At 32.2% G+C, this 27,473-nt stretch overlaps 1 protein-coding gene across 1 annotated transcript in view; it reads left to right on the forward strand.

Annotated features, from left to right (window-relative positions):
• LOC114325384 (synaptotagmin-14) overlaps positions 1-27,473 on the forward strand; it is a 66,981-nt gene that overhangs the window by 13,603 nt on the left and 25,905 nt on the right. Inside the window, exons 2-4 of the mRNA XM_050655162.1 lie at positions 15,735-15,944; positions 22,636-22,921; positions 26,742-26,850. Coding sequence (XP_050511119.1) covers positions 15,735-15,944; positions 22,636-22,921; positions 26,742-26,850 — 605 coding nt within the window. The remainder of the gene's footprint in view (positions 1-15,734; positions 15,945-22,635; positions 22,922-26,741; positions 26,851-27,473) is intronic.

Consider the following 27,473-nt stretch of genomic DNA (forward strand, 5'->3'; position numbering starts at 1 on the left):
TTTTTTCGTCTATAACCAAAAAGTTTAGTATTTTAAACAAATTTGAGAGTGAAAAACTCATAAATCGTATAAAAAACTTCAATATGGCGTTCGCTGAATAGGTCTATCCTTATTGGTTGCTTAGAAAATTTCAAAATAAATCAAATTTTGAGTTTTTATAAATATTCATAACTTATGTAAAAATTAGCTTAGAACGTTCTTATTACACGGAATGCTGAGACTTCTGGTGCTTAAATCATACCCTAAATTTCAAAGCAATTGATCAAATAGTTTAAAAGGTATTTAAGTTGTTTATCCCAAATTAATTTTTTTTGCAACGCTATAAGTCAGAAAATGATAAAGTCACACCAATACTTTGGATAGTTTATGAAAGAAGAAGATTTATACTATTAATTTAATTAAAAAAAATGACAAAAAATAATTCTAAATACTGCAAAATTATTTTGCAAAAACATGTAAATTAAAAAAAGGGGGGGCTAACTTCGTCCCTAATTGTCCTAGGACAATTGTTTTTCTTTCTAAATGTGTATAAGAATTCAGTCTTTCCAAATATGAAATAATAATTTTTCTACGGGTAACGGTTAAAAAGTTATTCTAATTGTTTATAAGTAAACAAAAAATCGACGTATTTTTGCAAAATAATTTTACACTGTTTAAAATTACTTTTTGTCATTTTTTTAAAATTAAGTCAATAGTGTAAATGTTCTTCTTCCACAAAATGTCAGAAGTCTTACTGTAACCTCATAATTTTCTGACTTATAGTGTTGCAAAAAAAATTAATTTGGAATAAACAAATTAAATAACTTTTAAACTATGTATTTGACCAATTGCTTTGAAATTTAAAATATAATTTAAGCACCAGAACTCTCAGCAATTCGTGTAATAAGAAGGTTCTAAGTTAATTTTTACATAAGTTATGAATATTTACAAAAACTCAAAATTTTCTAAGCAACCAATAAGGATAGACATATTCAGCGAACGTCACACTGAAATTTTTTAGACGATTTATGAGTTTCTTACTCTCAAATTTGTTTAAAATGCTTAACTTTTTGGTTATGGAAGAAAAAAGCGAAAATTTACCGTTTTTTGATCTTTATTTGTTTATAACTATGTATATCACCAAAATCGGCTGCAGGAAACATAAAGGTTATTAATATAGATGTTCATACTACTCAAAAAATTTGGTTTCGGCCTGGAGGGTGATGTGTCACGAGAAAAATCTTATTTCTCTGGACTAATATATTTTTTACAATATGTATTGTATTTTGGTGGTCAGCATGTTAGATCACGTAAGCACTGATGATGATTGGTCATCCAATGGAAAACTAGTTCTGTGATGTAGCCCTCTTTAGGGATTTTTAAATATATACCTTTTATACAGGATTTTATTCGTTTTTTATTTTATAAAACATTTACTTAACTCTCGATCAATAACTTCCGCATTAAAGTAGATTTTTGAGCAAATTCGTCGATTATTTCATTATTTTTAATATAAGCTCGTACAAAGCCAATACTTCTTTTTCTATAGCCATTAGCATAAATGTTTCCAAGTGATCTTGTGTTAAAGTACTTCTTAGCCGATTTTTTTATGTATTTCAATGTTGAAAAAAACCTTGTTTCGCAAGATACTTGTGTCACTGATAGAGTTAATAAATGCTTATATACTAAACTTAAGTGCATAGAAATCGGCCTACTTAAAAATTTGGTCATTTTTGATGTCTTATATTTTCTAAACCTGTTGGCCGATTAAAGTGATTTTTTGAACATGTTATAGCCTGATGCTTTAACAATACCACTGTAATAATATTGTTATTAAACAGGTAAATTTTCATTGTATACCGGGTGTACCAATCAAACTGTGTTTTTTTCTTAAAGTTCGCATCACCCTGTGGAATATTCTAGCATTTATAAAATACTGAAATTAAAACTCAACTATAGCCTCAGGTTTTCTTAAAATTCTGTTTTTTGATTCATTCGTTTATGTTGCGTCTTATTAATTTACTTAAACTGCTAAAAATGTTTTTGAAATGTTCTTGAAATTAAAAAAATATTTTTTTTTGTTACATCTAAAATTTTTTGTGAAAAAAACCTATTTGACCGGCCTCAAGAGGCCGCGGCCTCTCGGTGATTGCACCGATTCATTTATATGGCCAGCACGCCACTGCACAGACATGTGAGATATATTTATGTGCTGTAAAAATTTCGAAAAAAAAAAAGAATGTGTGTGTACTTTGTACGCACGTAAGAAGTTATACTTCTATTATATGATTTCTTAAAAATAAATATACTTTAAACAGTTTGTTTTAATTTTTTTTAAACACCAAACTAATTTTGTGCTTACCGCTTTCAAAAAAAATAAAAAAAGTATAGGATTGCACTGGATTCGAACTCAAGACCTCTCGATCTCTGGCCGAATGCTATACCAAATACGCTACGACGACTCTGTCTGTATCGGTTCGAACGTACCTAATGACAATTCACGGTAACAAACAGACAAGGTGATGTATAATAAATATACAATAAAATTGGAAAGAAATCCTTTGTAAAAGGTATAAAAATGTTTTTATTAAAAATCCCTTAAAAGGGCTACATCACAACAAAACGTTTTCGATTTTTATAAAAAATCATCATAAATGTTCGATAAACTGGATGCTAGCTGAGCCACAAAAGAAAATATCTGGGTAAAAACCCTTTACATAAAATATAGATGCCTTAAAAGTGCATACTTCAATAAAAAGGCCTGTGATGGTCACATGGCAAACAGGATAATGCCCTAAGGTAAAGTATACCTTTACAGGCCTTTTTATTGAAGTATGCACTTTTAAGGCATCTATATTTTATGTAAAGGGTTTTTACCCAGATATTTTCTTTTGTGGCTCAGCTAGCATCCAGTTTATCGAACACTGATGATGATTTTTTATAAAAATCGAAAACGTTTTGTTGTGATGTAGCCCTTTTAAGGGATTTTTAATAAAAAAATTTTTATACCTTTTACAAAGGATTTCTTTCCAATTTTGTGATTGATAGTATACAGCCAACTACAGGAAAACTTTTCTTTTCCTTGTGGATTTTATACAATAAAATGTTTTAATAATACTCATTTTACTAATGAGGAAGACAAATCCAAAAATACAAAAATTATAATAAATATATTTACTAAAAACACTAATATATTCTTTTCACATCTTTTCTTGCACTGCTATATTTATACATAACTAGAAAAATTTAGCAACTAAACGCCATACTGTCTGTGTGCGCATGCGCGCAGTATTATGAAATTTTACTCTCAATCGCGCCTAAAGAAGTATAACTTCAAAAATATTAACATGGAACAGAGTTGAAGCGAGTTAAACCGTGATTTCATTTTTTTTTCATTTTTAGGTTAAAACGATTTTGACAAATTTGATTTTTTATAAAAAATTAAGTAATCGTGTGGGGAAAAAATAAATATGCCATTTCAATTGCCTATTGGTCTAGTTTGTAAAATTCATATTAGAGTTATCAAAAAGCGTATACAGGGTGAAATTTTTTCTAAGACCCAAACGAACAAATTTTTTAAATCCGGTCCTGATTTTCTTCTAGTTTGAATTCATCAGTTGATTGGTTGGTAACATAAATTAAATATTTGTTCAAAAAAAATTAAGTTTTGTAATAAAAGTTGTAAATCTATGGTTCACTTTTCCAAACTTTTAATTATTATTCATAGTCAAATTTGATTTTTTTTATAAAAAATTAAGTAATCGTGTGGGGAAAAAATAAATATGCCATTTTAATTGCCTATTTGTCTAATTTGTAAAATTCATATGAGAGTTTTCAAAAAGCGTATACAGGGTGAATTTTTTTCTAAGACCCAAACGAACTAATTTTTTAAAGCCGGACCTGATTTTTTTCTGGTTTGAATAAATCAGTTGATTAGGTGGTAATAGTGTAACGATTGACCAAAATAAGAGACACATCGATCTGACCGTTCAAAAATTATGACGAATATAAATTTCTGTCAAAATGCGAAACTCGCCCTGTATATTATTAAACAATGGGAGCAGACACTTTTTAATGGTCATTTGTTATTCCCCATAGGAGCCTCTATACGAGGTAGGAGTATGTACAATTCCTCATGACTCGCCCCGTATATATTATTTGGTGCCACCATAGTATGCGGTCTACCGTCGCCTTTCTGCTATAGCTTGCGGTCTACATGTGCGGTTTAACAACACCATAATCTTTTCTCAGAAGGGTTTGTACACGATAATGAAAGGCAACAAACCGTTTGTAGACAAAATGTTTATTGCTAAGGTAGTAATAAACATTTTCAGGAATATACCGGGTGTCCACTTATATTTTCCCCCATTTTAACTGCCTATAACTTCTAAACGGCTCAAGATAGAAATATGCGGTTTTCGCTGAAATGTTTTATTTTAGTGAAAGTTTTGTCTGAATGGACTGAATTTTTTATATCGCTTTCAAATACGAAAAGAAAAATGGTGGATTTTTTAAAGAAACGTTGTTGACTTTTTTTTAATGGAACACCCAGTATATTTTTTTGTAAATTGAAAGAAAGGTTATTCACCTATCCAGCGGTATAAAGTTTTTTAAAATCGGTTGTCAAATCACTGAGTAATTAATTTTTAAAATGAGAGGTGCAACGTGGATATCACATATCTAAATAACATAACTAAGCAAATTGATATTACATATAGTATATTGTTAAAAAGGTATATAAATGATAAAATATGAAAGAAAAATGAACCAAAAATAAATATCAAAACTTTGAGTAGCTCCTCTCTAAAAATTGTGATTTTGAGATGTGGCTCTTTTGTATTGAAGTAACATACATATTATGTATGTTATGTGATTTCCACATTGCATCTCTCATTTTAAAAATTAATTGCTCAGTCATTTGATCACTGATTTTAAAAAAAATTATATCGTTGGATAGGGAAATGACCGTTTTTTCAAGTTTTTAGGTAAATTACTATTTTTTATGTCGCTTTTAAATAAAAAATGGCGGATTTTTGAAAAAAAAAAACGTTGTTGACTTTTTTTATTGAAACACCCAGTATATTTTTTGTAGCTTGAAAAAACGGTCATTTACCTATCCAGCGATATTAATTTTTTTAAAATCGGTTGTCAAATGACTGAGAAAATAATTTTTAAAATGAAAGATGCAATGTAGAAATCACATGTTATGTTATTTAGGTATGTGATATCCACGTTGCACCGCTCATTTTAAAAATTAATTACTCAGTGATTTGACAAGCGATTTTGAAAAACTTTATATCTCTGGATAGGTGAATGCCCTTTCTTTCAATTTACAAAAAAATATAATGGGTTTTCCATTAAAAAAAAGTCAACAACGTTTTTTTCAAAAATCCGCCATTTTTCTTTTCGTATTTAAAAGCGATATAAAAAATTCAATTCATTCAGACAAAACTTTTACTAAAATAAAACATTTCTTCGAAAACCGCATATTTCTATCTTTAGCTGTTTAGAAGTTATAGGCAGTTAAAATGGGGGAAAATATAAGTGGACACCCGGTACAGTAAACTTATTTCTTTACTTATATTTTTAAGCTAGAAACTTTGACTGCCTTTCTCTCTTAAATTAAAGCGCTTGAGATTTTTTCATTTATTCGCAGCCGGGTGTAGGCGCAAAATTTCGGACCAATGCTTGTTTAATGCATTCATTTTTTCGAATCCTGAGAAAACTAATACATATTTTTGAAAAATCTAAATTCAGAATGAAAGATAGCATTATTACGGGTCTAGGACGTTTCATCGCCGCCGTTTCGATGCCGCCAGTTCGATGCCGATGCCGGCCGATTCATCGCCAGTCAATTAATCGCTATCTGATATATTTCCGAATTTTCGACAGTTAGAATTATTAGTTATTTTTAGTATTAATTAGGAATTCTAGGAAATGCGAGATATAACGGCGATGAACCGGCAGCATCGAAACGTCCCATTCCGCATTATTACCGAGGCCCGAAAGTCCCTTAGAATAAAAAAAAATTTCTTTCGAATAAGATATTTGATATTAAAAATCACACCCAATTCTCTCTTCTTTCTCACACCTGTAACTTATTAAAATAAACACCATAGAAGTTTTCAGGGACTTTCGGCCCTCAGTAATAACGTAGGTAATCTTTAATTCTGCGTTTAAATTTTTTAAAAATACTTATTAGTTTTCTCAGGGTTCGAAAAACAATGCGCTTAAAAAGCATTGGCGCGAAATTTTGCGCCTACACTTTTAATAATAATTAGGGTGTTGCATTTTGTAAATAATTTGGTTACAAATAAATTTGTTTGTAAATAGTTGAGGTGCATTTTTTTGTAAATAATTAGTCCCCTCTCTTTTTACATTTAAAGAGTTTGCTTGCATTTCGTGATTTTGTGCAAATCCTGCAGGCATTTTCGGATTGCGGTCGGTACACCGTACAGTATAATAGAGCTATATCAACAGGTAGACCGTTTCCTCGGGGTAGACAGCATACTATAGTAGCACCCAATATTTTTTCTTTTCGAGTACTTTTGTAGTGGGGTGCCCGCGGATGTTTACTAAATTTTAGTATATTATTGTATCGTAAAAAGTAGCCTTAAGTTATTTTTTTAGCCCTCTTGGTGCCCCTGGACCTGAGATATGCCCCTCAAAAGGGTCAAAATAGCACTTTTTACCGTATATTTATTAGCCATCTCATTTTTCTTGTTCTAATGCCAACTTTTGGATGAAATAATTTTCAAAATCGCAAAAGATATGTTTTATTTTATATACCTTTTTTTAAATACCTTTTAAATCAGCAAAATATTTGAAAGATACAGCCGTTCTAATAGACTCTAAGATACAGCTGTTTAAAAAAGCCAGTTTTTCGAAAATCTCATTTTTATCATTTGTTCTTGTTCTTGATCTGATCCTTTACTTTTTTGATCGCCCAAATATTGAGCTTTTTGCTTCATAATTAAGCCAACACACGTCGTTAATGATTTCTGTTATCTGTGTGTTAAAGTGTTTAAGGAAGCATTTAGATTAACGCTAGTACCGCTGACAGTATAAACCAGAGGTCCCCAAACTATTTTTTCTCGTAGACCACTTTAAAAAATTTACGGGTTTCGGTGGAGCCCCTGTGCTACATTTTTACCATATTCCCAAAACTCGTTCCAAATGTGAAGATCCATTCCCAAAATACATGTTCTTCTATTTGGCTGAAAATTGGCCCACAGATAGCAAAAACACAGGACTTTAAGTGGTTAAAATAATTTGTACATTTTTACAATACATGAAAACTTACATGCAATAATATTATAGTCAAAATTATATAGTCCAGGAACTGAAGCTTTTCACCTCACAATTTTTACAGAATGGATCGATTTGCTTGAAAATTTGAGAATAAGTAGTGGATAGTCCAAGGATTAAAATCTATATGATGCCGAAAGGCGCTTTTACCATGGGGGTGGTTGCCACCCCATCTCGGGGGTGGAAATTTTTTATTATATTTTGACCGCAAAAGTTGATAAAAACATTCATTCTAAGCAAAAAATGTCCTATACATTTTTTTGATAAAATTAATAGTTTTCGATTTATTCGCTATCGAAAGTGTTAGTTTTATATCTAAGAAATCAATGTTTTTCGGTATAACTACCCATTTACAATTCACTGAATTTGTGCCGCAGAAAAATTTTTTTCAAACCATGTTTTTGGAAATGAAATAATCTACAATTTCATATTTAAACATTTTTCCGTATCTCTGATGCTAATCTTTCTATTCTGAAGAAAATGGCATTTTTTACCCAACTACAAAAATTCGTTATTTGCTTTTAACTCCAGTTTTTTAAAAATTAATCATTATTAGCCAGTCAAACTTCTAAAATCTATTAAAAATACATAAATAAAGAATAATGAATAGTTCCAATGACGAAAAACACTGCTAACTTACATTATTATGTTTCCAATTGGATTTCTCTCTTTTTTTTTTTGAAAAAATATATTGATTTTTTAAACGTAACTTCTTTACTTTTTATCTTAGAAAGTTTGGTGATAAAGAATTTTATAGGTTTTTATGAGATCTATAACGCCATTAATATTAAATCCTTTTAAAATCCTCAGTCGCAAAAAGCGGTGACTTTGAAAGGGTTGGTAAAGGTGGTTCTTGCATGTTACTACAAATTTTAATTGTCAATAGCTCACTCAATTTTTGCCGTACGAAACATTTTTGAAAACCATGTTCTTGGGAATTAAATAAGCTATAATTTCATATTTAAACATTTTTTCGTATCTCTGACGTTAATCTTTCTATTCCGAAGAAAAAGCATTTTTTACCAAATTACAAAAATGAGTTATTCGCTTTTAACTCCATTTTATTAAAAACTAATTATTTTAAGCCGGTCAAACTTATAGAACCTATTAGAAATACATAAATAAAGAAGACCAAATAAGTTCAATGACTAATTTTAATTAGGCTGGTGATTAGGGGGTTGTTTCCGATAAATTTTTTGCTGAAAAAAATAGGGACTGACATTCTTTTCATTATAAGTTACTTAATTTTTGAGTTAGAGACTTTTTTTATTTCTTAAGGTAGATATTTTTAAATACTTTAAATTAGTTTTAACAAGTTATCCTAGAAATCTGCATAATTTTCCCGTCGTTTGACTTTGAATCTACAATATTTAGCATTTGACGAAGAAGAGCTAACATATAAAAAATATAGCTCGATTACTATTAATTTTAAATAAAAATTTAAAAACCGGATTTGTTTATTTTTTCAAAAAGTACATTTTTTTAAGCAAAGTTCTTTTGATAAAACGAAAACTTTTTGAGTTATTAGCAGAAAACTGATTAAAAACATTGATTTTTTCGATATAAAACTAACACTTTAGATAGCGTATAAATCGAAAAGTATTGATTTTATCAAAAAAATGTATAGAACGTTTTTTGCTTAGAATAAATGTTTCTAACAACTTTTGCGTTCTAAATATAATAAAAGTTTCCACCCCCTAGATGGGGTGGCAACCACCCCATGGTAAAAGCGCCCGTCGACATCATATAGATTTTGATCCTTGGACTATCTACTACTTATTCTCAAATTTTCAAGCAAATCGATCCATTCTGTAAAAATTGTGAGGTTTTGTTCTATTGTAAGCTTCATTACTTGGACTAATATAGTCCAGTCGGGTTAGCATTTGATCTTGTATGTCGTTTTTGCTCAATTTCTCCGCCATTTTTAACTTTTCGACAAAAAGTGTACGGACTAAAATAATTAATATGATTTCCTATAATTTCTTTTATTATAATTTCAATCGATATTTTCCGAGTTAGGGGGGGAAATAGTGACAGTTAGAGCATAATAATAATTATTGAATTATCTCGTTTATTATTAGTTTTAGAACAAAAATGTTCCTATACAAAAATGGAGAGAATTAAATTTTATAGAATTTTGATGTCCTTTATTTTTTTGGTAAAATCAATATTTCAGGTAGTACGTAAGCGGTAAAAGCGCGAGCATAAAACCTGATTGGTTTGATAGCAGTGGTTTTTGTTCAATATCTCCGCCATTTTCAATTTTTCGACAAAAATGGTAGGAACTGAAATTGTTCCAAATGAATCATGTTTACAATAATTATTACATTTTTTTTAACCATTTTTTTCGTACGGGCGATATTTTCGAGTCGAGTTAATTGTACTTACAGTAGACGCCTATATTTTTCACTCTGATATTATTCCACATATTTTTTTGTATTGTAAAACTATACAAATTCTTTTAACCACTTAAAGTCCTGTATTTTGGCTATCTGTGGACAGATTTTCAGTAAAATCTAAGGACACGTATTTTGGGAATGGAGGAAAATTAAAAAAACGGTATTTTAACGTTTTCTACACTAAAATTTGACCATAAACTTATTTTTAATCAAAATAACTTGTTATAATGCCTTTTAATGACATTTTTCAGTACCTACTATTAAAACATTATTCTTTCCATTGATATTTTACAATAAAAAAATGCAAATTTGTTTAAATAAATAACAAATCACTATAAAATTTTCGTGGACCCCCTCTTATAACTTGTGAACCCCCATTTTTATTTCACGCCAACGTAGACCCCCGTTGAGTCCCACGTGGACCCCTGTGTAATAAATAGTGTGATGTTACTGCCTTCTAGGTCGTAATTAATTAAAACTCTCTTCTCAGTTCAAATACATTATATTATTTACACTCAACTCCATCAATGACTAACCATAACAATCTGTTTACATATATCAGTAGCGACCTACCTTACGTTAATTAATTACTGAGTACCACAATCTTTCTCCACCGAGTTAATGTTTATATACACATTTAAATAATAACAAAACATGACAATTCAATGTTACTTGCGGTTATTGATACAAGAACAGATACTACATGGATTAATGACTTTGAATGAGTTTTAAACATATTTTGTACAGAGTGATATTATAATACCACACCTCCCCGTTTTGTTAAAATTACATATTTTTAAAATGTGACTTTCCCTTTTCAAAAATGTTTATGGTTACCTAATACTATTTTGAAAAATTAAATTTCCTAACTATGCTAACTAACTGTAACATGGTACATTTCAGATCAATCGATTTTTCCCTAAACATGTATATTCTTTTTCCTATTTTACACAAAAGTTCATATTTTCCCTATACTAAAACTGGTATTTTATAACCTATTACTAGTTCACGTACTTTCACGTCGTGTCTTTTCGTCCTTTTTTTTTTCGTTCACTAATTCACTTCATCAAAACAGTGTCCACAGTGAATGAAATTGATCCTAACTTTTAAATAGTCTTTTAGTGCCTATAAGCCGTAACTAATCTAATTGTAATAAAATCTCGAATTTAATACTTCCTAAGCTAAGCTAAATATTACCTAAACTTCTATTAAATGGTATATAAAAAAAGAATTTAACGTTACTTTACTATTTCATCTTATTATTTCAGTCTTATTTTGATTTATCTATATACGCCTTACTAACTTTAAAATATTGTACCTATAATAGAAATGTAATCTCTCTAAAAAACTTCTAATGTGTCTCTAAAAACTTCTAATAACTCTCTTGTACCTATAATAAAGATTTAATCTCTCTAAGAACTTCACTTTTTGTGTCCCTTTGCTTACTATCTACTAACACTATTGTAAGATATTGTCTATCCTTAATTCAAATACTTCCATTTTCCACGAAAATTTAACCTGAATTCATTATATGCATTTAAAAATAAGTTATTTATAATTTACGTTACTTTAGAAAAAAAAAAAATACAACTTTAATTCTTAGACAAAAATTCAATGATTAGCTACTTATTTGCTTAGTATCTTCTTAATTTTGCTTCTTTTCTTGCAATTTTTATGTGTCTTCTTTCATTTTTCCCACATATTTTACTAAAAATTCTCTTTTTTTTCTTTCTTTTCTTCTTGTCTGGTACTACAACTCATATAATTAATTTTTCTTCATATAATAGCACTTCTACAGTGTATATAATTCATCTTCATATACATATTTCATATAACAATCATATATCATTTATCTCATATATCATTTCATATAACATCATAATCATCACTTCATATACTAGCTCCGATACCTTCGTTTTACCTTAATAAAAGAGGTTTCACTCGGATGTCTTAGTTCTCCGCCAATATTAACCCGGATTTTCGCCCTGATCTGTACGCACCATTTAGGTGGTATAGTTAACTCAAAACACGAAATAGGTATTTTATGCGGTTCAAATTCTTCTAAAAATATCACAACCTCAATCCCTTGCTTTGAGGCCGTTGTTTATTCACGAATAATCATGAATAAAATAGGTACCCTTCAAAACACAGAGTGGGTCTCTAATAAGCTTTCAAGCTTCTATAAATCATTAGTACCTTCCTAATTTGACAAGAGCAGTGGGTTTCTTATTGTCTCTAGTTGCCTCATAATATTTAGCTTATAATATTGTTAGTTCTTCTTCTAATCTATATAGTTCTTCTTCAAATTCCTTATCTCGACGCATCAGGTCGGTTCGTTAAAAATAAATCTTATGCTTATAGCAATGTTTGTCTTAAGCTCTTATATTAACGTATGTCATCACTAATCATTATTCATTAAAAAAAATCATTTATATATCATTAGTCACACAAAAATTATTAATTCAGGTTCATATCATACAAAATTTAACACAAAATCGATGAAAATGTACTAAATATACTCGATAATAAATATCAATATGTAATAAGATAACTGGCTAATAAAAATTCAAGAATAGTATACATATTCGACAAAAATTCGATAAAAATTCAAAAATAGCATATGCAAAAGTTAGATAAAAATATTCAAAATAAGTTTATATCTCAAAATTCGATAGAAATTTTTGAAAAAAAAATTCGATATTCCATAAAATATTCAAAAATAACCGTACTAAAAATCGAAATCGGATAGATTTTTCAAATAAATTCAATAAAGATTCAAAATTCAATAAAAATTCAATAATAACATATATAATAAACTTTGATAAAAATATTCAATTCAAAAAATCACTTCATGTTTCAAAATTCATAGATAAAAAAAATCGATACTTCATTATTCAAAAATCAGCAAAGATAAATATTCAATGTTCAATAATAATATAAAAACGAGGGAAGCATTTTTAATAAAGATAGACATTCTTACTTACATTTTATCACTTTGTCTTTGTTCCCTGGGTTCTCTGCATATTCGTCCTGGTCCATCTTCGCCGTCTGTGTTTCCAATTTTTGTCGCCCATTGTCAGAAGATTCTCCCAATTAATTTACAGGAGCGCCATGTAATAAATAGTGTGATGTTACTGCCTTCTAGGTCGTAATTAATTAAAACTCTCTTCTCAGTTCAAATACATTATATTATTTACACTCAACTCCATCAATGACTAACCATAACAATCTGTTTACATATATCAGTAGCGACCTACCTTACGTTAATTAATTACTGAGTACCACAATCTTTCTCCACCGAGTTAATGTTTATATACACATTTAAATAATAACAAAACATGACAATTCAATGTTACTTGCGGTTATTGATACAAGAACAGATACTACATTGATTAATGACTTTGAATGAGTTTTAAACATATTTTGTACAGAGTGATATTATAATACCACACCTGGGGTCCCACCTGGACCAATTAGGAAATCACTGGTATAAACCGACAAACTATGCGTCACTGAATAAGGTCACCCCCGGAGGGACAAATAAAGAATAGGTACACGTAGGTACTTGATACATCCGATTAACGTTAGAATTAAAACTTTGGCTCTCGACCACCCAAAGGATTCCTTAAACGCTTAAAATATAGGCTTTATTATCTATTTTAATAATAGGTTAAGTTATAATATTGTAGATTAATCAAACAGATGAGAGAAACATTAACGACAACGTGTGGTGGCTTAATTATGAAGCAAAAAGCTCAATATTTAGGCGGTTAAAAATAGTTAAAGCTCGTGCCAAGAAATCCAATAAGTAGAGATTCTTGTATATGTTATAGTCAAAGCCCGAACTTTAGGCACTCCTAGGTTTGACTAGGCAATCCTCAGGTCTGACTGACGGTCTTAGTCAAAGCCCGAAATAAATTACAGTTTCGGCCTTTGACTAGTCAAACCTAGGGGAGACTAAGTTGGTCAGGCAAAGGTCGAAATTTAATTTTATGAAATTGGGGTTTGACTGGTCAAACCCCGATCAGCTATTAAAATGTCGTAATTTGTTATATTAGGTTTAATAAAACGTCATTCTTTAATTTTAATGTTTATTATTTTTATATTATCGTAATTAAAATAAAAAAAATAGTGCTTATTCTCACATGTTGAGGCATTATGGCATTTAAGAGTTGCAAAATACGTTAGACTTTTTACACTTTTGAAGAGCATTTCTTATTGCAGTAGCATTTTATAAAGCCTTGTCCTCCAAATTTAGAATCTTTTGTACTAATTTCTCTTAGAGACAGCTTAACGTCTGGAACATCTTCGAAATTTAAGAAAATTCTCTTTGCATTCTCTTATTTGATTTCTTGAAACAAGTTTGTTTATTGTTCCGTATTTCGTACCAACTCTATATAAACCGTCACTTGTTTTATCTTGTAATCAAAGCTGGGGATAGGTATTGTTAAATTTTTTTTCACTTAATTGTTTCATAGCATTAGTCTGGGCATGAAGACCTTTAATCGCCTTTCCTATATTTATTTTAATCTTTTCTGTCTGTGTAACAATACCCATCCCCAAAGGAGATGCTCTAAATATTTTGGGTATCATAAAAACTAAAACAATTGACGGTTTATATAGAGTTGGTACGAAATACGGAACAACAAACATTTTTTTTCAAGAAATCAAAGAGAATTTTCTTAATTTCGAAGATGTTCCAGACGTTAAGCTGTCTCTAATGCCCGGTTGCACCAACAGATCTTAGGCTTAAGTCGAGGATACCATAAGAATTAATATAATATAATTATAATATATTACAATAAGAATATCATAATATAATAATAGATATAATTGATAATAAGGTAAGAATCTAAAATTATGGTGCAACGTAAGTGATACTCAAGGAGGCCTATCTATAAGTAGAGCTTAGCTAAGCTGGAGTTTAAGATCTGTTGGTGCAACCAGGCATAAGAGAAATTAGTACAAAAGATTCTAAATTTGGAGGACAAGGCTTTATAAAAGGCTACTGCAATAAGAAATGCTCTACAAAATTATGTAAGTGTAAAAAAGTCTAACGTATTATGCAACTCTAAATGCCATAATGCCTCAACATGTGACAATAATCACTATTTTTTATTTTAATTACGACAATATAAAAAAAGAAACATTTAAATTAAAAAATGATGTTTTATTTGGTTTACTAATATAACAAATTAGGTACGACATTTTAATAACTGATCGGGGTTTGACCAGTCAAACCCCGATTTCATAAAATTTAATTTCGACCTTTGCCTGACCAACTTAGCCTCTCCTAGGTTTGACTAGTCAAAGGCCGAAACTGTAATTTATTTCGGGCTTTGACTAAGATCGTCAGTCAAACCTGAGAATTGCCTAGTCACACCTAGGAGTGCCTGAAATTCGGGCTTTAACTATAACATATACATATATAACTACCTTCCTCTAAATTTTTATGCAATTTTGAGATTGTCAGAAAAAAGTACTAAAAAGCGACTTTCGAAAAACTGGCTATTTTTAAACAGCTGTATCTTCGAATATACTAGATGGATTTTGAAAATTTTACTCGTTTGAAAGGTATTTAAAAACAATTTCATTTGCCGGTTTCCACATTTTTTTCTCGTTTAGTTAAATTTTGACAATTACTTGAAAATCATAAAATTTTGTAAGTTTTCTTTTCGTTCTTATTAATGTATAAAACAAAACGAATCTTTATAGGTGTTGCAAATTATTTCATCAAAAAGTTGCCATTATAACAAGAAAAATGAAACAATACTCGTGAAAATCGGTCCACTGGGCTCAGAGATATAGCTCTTCAAATATAGAGCAAAAAAGGGCTATTTTTGGCCTTTTCGAGGGACATATCTCAGACCCAGGGTCACCTAGACGACTAAAAAATATCTATAGGTTACTTTTTTGAGGTACAATAATATACTAAAATTTGGTAAAAATCCGCGAACCCCGCCACCCCTACAAAAGTAGTCGAAAAGTAAAGATATTGTTCAAAAACATCACAAATTGAATAATTCAATGAAAGATATCGTATTTTAGATGGAGGTACAATGTTGGGTGCAATGGCTGGCCTGGGAGCCATCTTACTGGTATTTGTCTTGTACGTAAGAAACAAAGGATTGATATGGTGGACACCTATCAGGGGCATGGCTTGCTGCGAGGAAGCATGCCCCCCAATTTCTACCCGACCTATTCCAACACCTTCAGTGCCTAATTTTATTTCAAATGCTTCTCCTAAAACCAAACTAGGTAAGTGACAATTTTTATGTACCTATAATACAGCAGAAATGCTATCATTTTTTTTCCAGAAACCTTTTTCATTTTTAATAAGTAATAATCAAAATTGCATGTTTTATAAGTGAACAGAAATGTATAAATATAACATAATCATCGTACTTAACAAACTTGCATGTTGCAAAAACAGTTACTTTTATTAATTAAAATCTATAACTAGATTATTCAATCATCAGGGGTAGGAAATTTTTCATTTATTAAAAATTAATTAGTGAAAATAGTTTCTATCCTTGTGGGATCGGTATACCCTTCTTTGTAAAGACAATTAGGTCGACTTTTCAAAGTAACAAGACATTTTCTCAATACACACACTACACTTGATATCTGTTTTCAAAATCTAGGTCACGCCAATGACTATCAGTTGTCGAAGCATTAAGCTAAATAAAAAAAATCTGTTCCTTCATTGTCTTTACTTTTTGTACTTTTATCCCTGTATGCGAAGTGAAATTTTTCGTGACAAAATGAGACAAGGTAATGAAAAGTGGTTATCAGCAGAATATACAATAATCGGATAACTTAGGTAGCTACCCGATGTTATTATCTACCATATCCTACTAATTTCCCTAACCAACTCACCAACCCGCATGGCAAGGGTGGTGTTTAAATGCCAAAACTCCCTCAACATGAACAGATATTCTAGAAAAGGCCCCTAAATCCCCGTCTGCTCACTCGTTTTCAACCAAAGTAGAGGTGGTAGGATTCAAAGACAGCTGACAGAGGGTGCGAAAAATCTGTGATTGTGGGAGGTTACCAACATTTTTTTTTTTTTTTTTTTTTTTTTTTTTTTTTATTTATTTATTATTTATACATATGACCTGGCCTCTAGTGACTAATCCAGGTCGTTTTTTCGTGATGCGATTACAGATATTTGTTTTTTATATTTTTACATTTTTTACTCAACTATTAAATCTATTTTTACAATAACAATTTGCCATAATCTATTAATTACGTATAACAAACAAATTTAAATAAACAATTTAAAATATTTTTGGTACTATCAACTCCCTTCTAAGTTATAAAGACAGTCCCTCTATTTTCAGAAGAGAGTTGGTAGTTTTTTTTTTTTTTTATGAATTATGTATTGAATTATTATTTTTATTTATTTATTTTATATTGAATTATTATTATTATAATTGTAAATATCTATTTTTGAATTTATATTTTATTTTATTTATTTTAACTTTATCTTACTCAACTTCATCAGGGTTGGATTATTGGTTGTCTTCTTCTATTATTATAGATTTCTTGTTGTTTTTTAGATATTATTTGTGTGAGATTGTTTAATATTTCAAAATATTCTTCATTTTGTAATATATCTCTTATTTCAATTCTTTCTAATCTTCTTCTCATTTCTCTATGTTCTTCATTTTCTATAGTATTTTCACAATGTAACACTATATGTTCTGGTGTACCTAGTTCTCCACATTCACAATATGCATCATCTTTTAAGTTAAATCTTTCCAAATATGTTGGGTACGGTCCATGTCCTGTTAAAAAGTGTATTAAACCTTGTTTTGGATTAAAATAATTTGGAATGTTTTCTAATATTGGTATAAAATTGTATAAACTTGGGAGGTTACCAACAACATGTTCGGATCTGTTCATATCGGTCTATATATCGGTTTTTACTTCTTAATAACACGTTTATAGCATATAGAGCATAGAATAGCATATAGAGCATAGAGCATAGCATAGAATAACGTAGTAGATGTTGTAAGAACGAGTGATAGAATGATGTCAGTGAAATTTGTAATTGATAAAGAGGTATTGAATGTTGTGTGTGTGTATGCTCCTCAAACAGGTCTGGGTGAGAATGAAAGAAGAGCTTTCTATGATCAATTGGGAGACATACTGAGTGATATTCCAGCGGAGGAGAAAGTTATAATAGGAGGTGATTTCAATGCACATGTGGGCCAAGCCAAGACAGGATATGAAACAATACATGGGGGATTAGGCTTTGGAACTAGAAATGAAGCTGGAGATGACATGCTAGAATTAGCAACAGCATTGGATATGGCGATTGTTAACACATTCTTTAAAAAGAGAGAAACTCAACTTATTACCTACAAAAGTGGACAACATCAATCCCAAATAGACTACTTCATGATAAGGAAAGAAGACATACGTGAATGCAAGGACTGCAAGGTAATAGTTAGTGAGACAGTAAGCCAACAACATAAGCTGCTTGTTCTGGACATCGAAGTAAAAAGCGAAACTAAACAAAAATATCGGAGAGGACCACAAAAAATCAAGTGGTGGATGCTAAAAGATGAGAAGGAAGGTCTATTCAGGGAAAGAATAGTAGAAAAAATATGTTGGAACATGAAAGGAAGCCTTAACACAATTTGGAGAAAAATGGCCAATATTATTAGAGAGACGGCTATTGAAATACTTGGGAAAACGTCAGGAAAGAAGTTTGAAGATAAAGAGACTTGGTGGTGGTCAAATGAAGTAAAAGGAAACATAAAAGAGAAGAGAAAATTATATAAAAAGTGGCAAGAAACCAGATCGGACATAGATCTTCAAAACTATATGGTCGCCAAAAAGGAAGCGAAAGTAGCAGTAGCAAAAGCTAAAGCAGAAGCGTATTCAAACCTATACGATCAACTTGATACCAGGGAAGGCGAAACGAAGATATATAAAATAGCCAAACAGAGAGCAAAGAAAGCAAAAGATTTTAATCAGATTAGATGTATCCGAGATGAAAATAATAAAATACTAGTTCACGAAAGGGATGTCAAAAAGAGATGGAGAAAGTACTTTGACAGCTTATTAAATGAAGAATTTGACAGACAGCCTGTAGAGTCAACGGATACAGTAGCAGCAATGGTCACCAAAATAACCAACGAGGAAGTGGCTCAAGCGCTTCAAAAAATAAAGAAAGGAAAAGCGGTAGGACCAGATGATATTCCTGGGGAAGTATGGAGAGCATTGGGAGAGACAGGAACAAGGTGGCTAGCAGGTCTATTTAATAGAATTATGGAAGTTGGACAAATGCCAGACGAATGGAGAAGCAGTATACTGGTACCTGTTTACAAAAACAAGGGAGATATACAACAATGTACAAACTACAGGGCTATAAAACTGCTTGGCCACACCATGAAAATATGGGAAAGAGTAATTGATAGACGGATACGTGAAAAAACCGAAATATCCGAGAATCAATTTGGCTTTATGCAGGGTAGATCAACAACAGATGCAATTTTCATTATAAGGCAGTTGATGGAAAAATACAGGAGTAAAGAAACAAACGCTCATATGGTATTCATTGATCTTGAGAAAGCATATGATAGAGTTCCTCGAGAGATTCTGTGGTGGGCACTCAATAAGAAAGGAGTCCCTGGTGAATATGTAAAGATTGTGAGGGATATGTATGAGGGAGTAACGACTAGTGTTAGGACAGGTGTGGGAGAGACTGATAAATTTCATGTGAAAGTAGGATTGCATCAAGGTTCTGTGCTTAGTCCGTATTTATTCTCATTAGTTTTGGACCAGATAACAGCGAAAATACAGGGGAACATTCCATGGTGCTTAATGTATGCTGATGATGTCGTGTTAGTAGGAAATAGTGAAAGAGACTTAGAACAAAAACTGGAACAGTGGAGACAAGCTCTGGAGGAAAAAGGTTTAAAACTTAGTAGGACAAAAACAGAGTATTTGGAATGTTCATTTAAAGATGGAGTTACTACAAATAAAATGGTATCTTTGGATGGTGAAATGATTGTAAAAAGCAATAGTTTTAAGTACCTAGGATCGGTATTACAGAGTAATGGAGAAATAGATGGAGATGCATGCAGTAGAATTAGGGCTGGATGGATGAAGTGGAAAGAAGCGAGTGGTGTGTTGTGTGACAGAAAAATTCCAATGAAGCTGAAGGGAAAATTCTATAAAACAGCCATAAGACCAGCTATGATGTACGGAACTGAATGTTGGGCAGTGAAAAAGAAAGAGGAACAGCGAATGCATGTGGCGGAAATGAGAATGCTTAGATGGATGAGTGGAGTGACAAAGAAGGATAAAATTAGAAATGAGTATATTAGGGGAAGTCTAGGTGTGGCACCAATTGATGCCAAAATGAGAGAGCATAGGTTAAGATGGTTTGGTCATGTTCAACGTCGAGACGTTAACCACCCAATACGAAGAATAGCTGAAGTGCAGATTCCTGGAAGGAGTAGGAGAGGAAGACCAAAGAAGAGCTGGGGGGAGACGATAAGGCAGGACATGTTGGTAAAGGGGATTAACATTGATATGGCCCAAGATAGAATTGTGTGGAGAAATGCAATTAGGGAAGCCGACCCCGCATAGGGATAAGGCAAAGAGAATGATGATGAATAACACGTTTATAGCAAAGATGGAACGATTACCAGCCATAATTCTAGCTTGGATTTCTTCCTTCTTATTTGGTGTCTTGATGAATGTCGCTTGTTTACTGGAATCATTCTACGTACTCGAATTCATATTTTTTTTCTTCTGTGATTATTATCACATTTGTCCTTGAATGCATTCTAGTTCTGTCTCTTCCGTATATTCCTTTCTTTCTCGATTTCGCTTTCAGACTTTTTAGTTTTTCTTTTAATCTTTCTTAACTTCTGACTATCAGTACATATACTTTCGACGACAATTTCAGAAGGATACTAAACAACAGTGATTACAGTGGGCCCCCTTGTCTCACCCCCTCACTAACTTCAAACTGATCTGTTTCTTTTCCATTTATTTTAACCCTATCCTCTGTTTTTTTTCTTATTCTCTTCTTATACTTGTTGTAGATCTGTCGATCTGTTAATTCCGACGTTGAAGTATTTCTTGAGAGGTAGACTGCCAGCTATCTCTCCATCTTTTTGGTGGTCTCCCCGGTGAACGCTTGCCTGATGGTTTTCCTTCTAGAGCAATTCTTGGTAGTCTGTGCTCTTCCATTCTTTTTACATGACTGAACCATTCTCTTCGTCTTTGCCTGCCCCCTCTGACTACATCTTGCACGCCACATTGTTCCCTGATGATGTTGTTTCGTATTCTTCTTGTCTTCATATCTCTTCTTGTCTTCCATGCTATTGTTCTTAGTGTTTCATTTCGGCTGTTCGTAACATGCTATTGATTTTATTGGTGTCTTCTCTTGATTAAATGCCATAGGTCATAACAGGTCTGATGCAAGTTTTATAAATTCTAACTTTGCTGTCCATTCTCATATATGGGTTATTCCAGACCACATCTCTCAAACATCCGGACAAGACAGCGGCCTTGTTAATTTGTTCTCCTAGGTCTCTGGCGGGGTCATGGTACCTTGATAACTCTACACCTAGATATTTGAACTGGTTTAGCTGTTCTATGGGTTTCCCCTCTACCACGAGCTTGCATCTAATTGGGTCTTTCGCAATGGTATGCATTTTTTTTCTGCGTGGATATGTTCATGTTGAGTCGTCGACATGCTTGATAGAATCGATAAAGTTGTCTTTGTAGGTCATCCTCGTCCTCTGCAATCAGGGCTGCATCATCCGCATAGCACACTATACTGATTCTACTGTGGCCGAGTCTGTATCCTAGTTGTAGCGATTCCACATCTTCTATTATTTCATCCATTAGCATATTGAATAGAAATGGACTGAGGCTGTTTGCTTAATTTTATTTATTATATCGCTAAGTATGACTCTGTCAAATGCATTCGTTATGTTTAAGAAACAAATATATGCAGGTTTGTTATATTTAATCGTACGTATTTAAGAGAGTTATTCGTCTGTAGGTGTCCGGACATGACCTTTGTCCTTTCTTAAAAATCGGTATTGTGATACTGGTCTGCTAATCTTGTGGTATCTCTGCTCTCTTTCAGCAGTTCGTTCGGTATTCCATCAGTACCTGGCGATTGTCTATTCTTTAAGATCTTCATTCTCGCTTCTACTTCAGTTTCTTTAGTGATATACCTGTCTTCTGTTTTGTAATCGTGTTTGTCATTGGCGTCTTCACCTTTGTAGAGTTCTCTGAAATATTTTTCCATGTACTGTAGAGTTTTCTGTTTTTCTAAGTGATTTTATCATTCTTACTAATTTTTGTACCTTGTATATTTCATTCCGTTGTACTTTGTCAAAAGCTTGGAATTGGAAGTGGAATTTGTTCTTCCTTACGTTGTTAAATTCCACTATGGTAGTATTTTCTCCTATTTTCCTCGCTCCATTTACATTTAATGATACTTAGGTATAGTTCTTTTTCCAAAAAAATCTCTATAGCCTTTCGCAATACTTTTTGATCATTTGTATTAACTTTTAATCCTTTAATTTTTACTTATTATTATTTCGCTTTCAAAAATCTCTATTTTTTCGTTTTCTACGGAATTTTCCTCTGTTATTGACTTATGTGTTTTATAGCCTTTTCTTTTGTTTCCCGCTGCTTTCTTATTTAATTTGCGTAGTCGCTTGGTCGATCTTTTAGTTCTTAAATTTCATTCTTTAGTTGTGTAATTTCGTCTCCGGATCTATAATTCTCTTTTTTTTATGTCTACACCAATTGCTAATTCCCTCATCATTTTCATCATATTGTCTATTCCACTTCCTTCTTTTCTTTTTTTGCGGTATCCTCGGTGATTTTTTAATCTTTGTCATTTGTTGCTTATCAAATTGAGATAACAATAATTTACAGTATTTGATTGGTTGTGTTTCAGCAAAAGCATACTCATTCGATGGCGGAGAATCTAGCTCTGAGTCCGAAATGGGACACGCCAACAAGACTCAGCTAGGCCACTCGCCTATATCAGTACCAGTCGAACCATCTAGCTTACCATTTTATCCGACAAAACCAAACCATGATCTAATCTCACTCGTGGAAAAAGGCAGAGTCGGCATGAGTAGCAATAGTTCTTGTTGCAGTTCCACTACGAGTTCGGTAGGAGAAAAACACAAAGTTCTTTCCACCAAAGTCACAGCAGAGATTAACAACTCTATACAAAAGTAAGTCATGAATAGATTTTTAGTTTTGCATATAGTCGCTTAGAGGCCTAGAGACCAATAAAACCTTTCGACTCAAATGTAACCTTAACCTTTTGTTGACTTAAATCCAAACCTGTATTACGATACAACAAGTTATGTAGATGCAGTGAATTTTTGAAATTAGCAAGTCGGTCGAAAATGGATCTTAGCCGAGAACATTTTAGAGCAATAATTTATTACAATTTTCGGAGAGGATTATTCAATGTCTCACTAATACGGTTTCTGTATTTGGGAATGAAGTCACATCACACTAGCCAACTATTTCCCGCTGGTATTGCGAATTTTAACGTGGTCGCTCAAGTCTTAGCGACGAATTCAGGCCAGGGTGGTCCACCCAAAACAGCAGTCACACAGCAAAACATGTATGCGATTCGTCATCTAATTAAGGATGACCGCTGTGTAACATACCGGAAGATAGAGGCATCATTAGACCTTTCAAAGACCTCGATACAAAACATCCTACATGAAGAACTGGGTGTTACGAAGTGGGTTTCCCGTTGGTTCTCTCATTGGAACCCTCCCAACATGAGAACGGTTCAACAATGGAAGCTTAAAAAACATTTATAGTATTGAGTGAAAAATAATTTCGACCACGTATCAAGTAATCTGTTAACCGAGGTACACTAGTACCAAGCGGCGCCGCTAGGAGAACACTCCAATAATGAGTCACAGATTACTCATATGAAACGTGGTCATTTTGTACTCTAAAATCGAGTAAGGTATGACAAAAAGAAAATTATCGTTCAGTTTTGATTCAATTTGAGTCTCTTGCCATCCTCTTACATCTGATGTTTCGGAATCTATTCCTTGTCAAAGAGGCTTTACAAGCAGACTGAATTGTACCATAACGAAACGAAGAGGAAGTGCAAATATTAAAATATTAATATAAATACCGGAGTATGGTTAGACTGTCCTCTAATCGGGAATGATGAAATGAGTGAAAAATAATTTCGACTACGTATCAAGTAATCTGTTAACCGAGGTACACTAGTACCAACCGGCGCCGCTAGGAGAACACTCCAATGATGCGTCGCAGATTACTTATATGAAACGTGGTCATTTTGTACTCTAAAACGGAGTAAGGTATGACAAAAAGAAAATAACCGTTTCTTTTTGATTCAATTCGAGTCTCTTGCCATCCTCTGACATCTGATGTTTCGGAATATATTCCTTGTCAAAGAGGCTTTACAAGAACACTGAATTGTACCATAACGAAATGAAGAGGAAGTGCAAATATTAAAATATTTGCACCGGAGTATGGTTAGACTGTCCTCTAAGGGGAATGATGAAATAAGTGAAAAATAATTTAGACCACGTATCCTCTTTGACAGGGTAAAGCCTCTTTGACAAGGAATATATTCCGAAACATCAGATGTCAGAGGATGGCAAGAGACTCGAATTGAATCAAAACGAAACGATTATTTTCTATTTACCCAGCAAACAGACCGACGTGTTAATTACGTGAATTTTGGGTACATTTGTCACCAATATACGTAAATTGCTTACGTGAATTTCACGTGAAAATTTGGTTGGAATGTCATATTGAAAACACGTCTTTAAATTACGTGAATAACTCGTCTTCAATAGACGTGTTATTTACCTTAAATAGCAATAAAATGTTTCGGGAAATTCACGTTGCAAATACGTGTTGATTAACGTACCTTTTAGGGAATGTATATATTAGTATTCACGTGAAAGGTACGTCCTCGGTTCACGTAAATAATTCGACCTTAATTAACTTATGAATCACGTAATTATTATCCTCATATCATATAAATAAAACAAGCATAATATAATGTATAATGTATTAACAATGTATTTATTTAGTAGATTTTAGAGAATTTAAAACATTTGTCTTGTAAAATTATTATACAAGATAATGAACTAACAATGGTACCGACCTAAAGACACATTAAAAAATTTGCCAACACAAAACACAACACAGGTCACTTTTTATTTCTAGGAGGACACTTCGACACTTTCTTGTTTTTTCTAATTGCATCATCGGCGGCACTTCAACCCTCGAGCAGTGAGGTAAACGTTAATACGAAAGACATTATTATAAATAAACCCACCTAAAATAAAACGAAGGAAATAAAGCTCTTCACGTTTCACGGTTTCACGTTTCACTTTCACTTTTTGTTGTGAGAAATGTGAGAAGCTGATATTAGAAGTTATGATCATCGATTTTAAAAATCGATTATTTTTAAATTACAGTTAAACTATTCTACTTACTTTAAATTAGTATTACGTATTTTCTTTTTGTTTTTAAATTTCTTATACTATTAACTAATTGGTCTTACTAAAAATCTATTTCAATACCAGAATAAAATAAAAAAAATAATCCTACCGAAACGTATCTATTATTCGATAAATCGATTAATTTAGTTTTAGAACCAACTATGTTGATCACGTACCGTGGTCACGTGATAGTATTTAAAGGAGGAGAAAGGCTTGGTAGTAAGTCATCACCGCACGCGATTTGAAAATTAGACTCAACATCATTTTAACTCCTGTGATATTTTTTAAGAAAGAAATAGCAAAAATAGCGTCAAATCAAGGTTGGATTGAAATAGTTATGCTAAATGATTTTAAAAGCGAAATCATAAACTTTTTGTTTAAATATTGGTATTATTTAGATTACTTTTACGTGAAATACATCTAATTTTTCTACGTCCATAAAATACAGTGAGTACAATTCAAGCGATACGTATTTAACCAACACCGTTGTAAAAATTTGTTTTCCTCAAAATATTTCTCAAAATTTAACCAAAGGAAGTTACTTCTGTTTCGTGATTATTACGTGAAATAAACGTACCTTTGCGATGTAACCGACATTCACACCTATTATAAAAAACATGTACTATATTCGTCATTATGATTTTATATTATTCTAATGTCAAACATGTATAAAGGAAGCACTAATATATAGGTGAATGATTTGGCACTGAAATACGTTTTTTTCCCGTCATAAATCACCGACTTACGTATTCGTTGAAATTTGCCGTAAATTTAACGTAATCATCACGTAACTGGGCTCAAACCTGTTTGCTGGGTATAGTATTGTTAGTGGCGATGAATAATGAATTTACCCCTACGAACCGGAAAATAAACGCCAATCCGCTGTGTGGGTGTTTGACGATGAGGAAAAACCGACAAAATAGATCCGTTCTCGAAGACTGTCAAAGAAAATAGTCGCAAGTTGTGTTAAAATCTGGTCACGTGGCAACAATTGCTTTAGATTAGAAGATTGTAGAGCGGTTACTTTTGCTTGGTACATAATCGTTTGTTTACCAGACGTTATCGCGAAACTCCGACAAAGCAACACACAACGGCGAATCATCCTACATCAGGACAATAATGCAAGTGCTCACACTGCCCAAAAGACAATAGAGTTTATGGATCTTCAAAATATCGAATTGTTAAACCATCCACCGTATAGACCCGACCTAAGTCCCAACGACTTCTTCACTTTCCCAAAGATCAAGAATTAAATGCGTGGGCAGCGATTCCAGTCGTCAGAACAAGTCATCGATCCCTTTAAAACAGGGATTTTGCAGGTGTCACTGAAGACTGGAATAACTGTTTTACCAATTAGTTTAAACGTATGCAAAAGTGTATCGATCTTGGTGGGACATATTTTGACAAGCAATAAAGTACTTTAAGTCTATTTATTTTTTGCCTTTATGGCTATATGCAGAACTAAAATGACAACCATAATATATTATATACCTTACATTTTGTATTTTAATGAGACACTGTGTTTCTTCAAATTTTTCAGGACACCCATCAACTTAAGAGAAACAAAAATAGACAATCATAGTTTGGAGATTCAGATGGTAAATACGTCTGCACAAATTGATACTGTGGACAATAACACCACAAGAGACGTAAGTAGCCTTTAACGTTGATTCTTTATTTATTCATTATTCAGAAAACATCACCATCAAAGTCTTTCAATACTGGTACGTTTGACCCTCTTACTTAGAGCTTTTTGATTTGCTTATTTTTCGGTGAATCACTCGGCATTCTTCTTGTATGTTGTCAAATTTTGTTATATGACTTGGCTTTCGTTACAATGTTCTTCCACTGACTTCTATATGTGCATAGGTTTTTCCAGTTTCTCACTTTCAGGATTTTGATATCTTTGATGACCTTCTTAGGCCCGTTTGCTCATTCTGAGTTCAACTCAAGTTCAGCGCCATAACCGAGTTCAAGGCACGAAGTGCCGTTTTACGTGGTACGCACTTCATACCTTGAACTCGGTAATGGCGAATGGCGTTGAACTTGAGTTGAACTCCGAATGAGCAAGCGGGCCTTTGGGCCTGCTTATTCGATCGATCGATATCGAGGGATGCTCGATATTATGTATCGTAAAACATCGATATTTACCATTCGATGCATCGAATCAATCTGATACATCGGATACAGTGAATATTTATTGGAAAGAAATCCTTTGTAAAAGGTATAAAATTTTTTATTAAAAATCCCTTAAAAGGGCTACATCACAACA

Source organism: Diabrotica virgifera, chromosome 6 (assembly GCF_917563875.1).
Source record: "Diabrotica virgifera virgifera chromosome 6, PGI_DIABVI_V3a".
NCBI classification, from domain to species: domain Eukaryota; kingdom Metazoa; phylum Arthropoda; class Insecta; order Coleoptera; family Chrysomelidae; genus Diabrotica; species Diabrotica virgifera.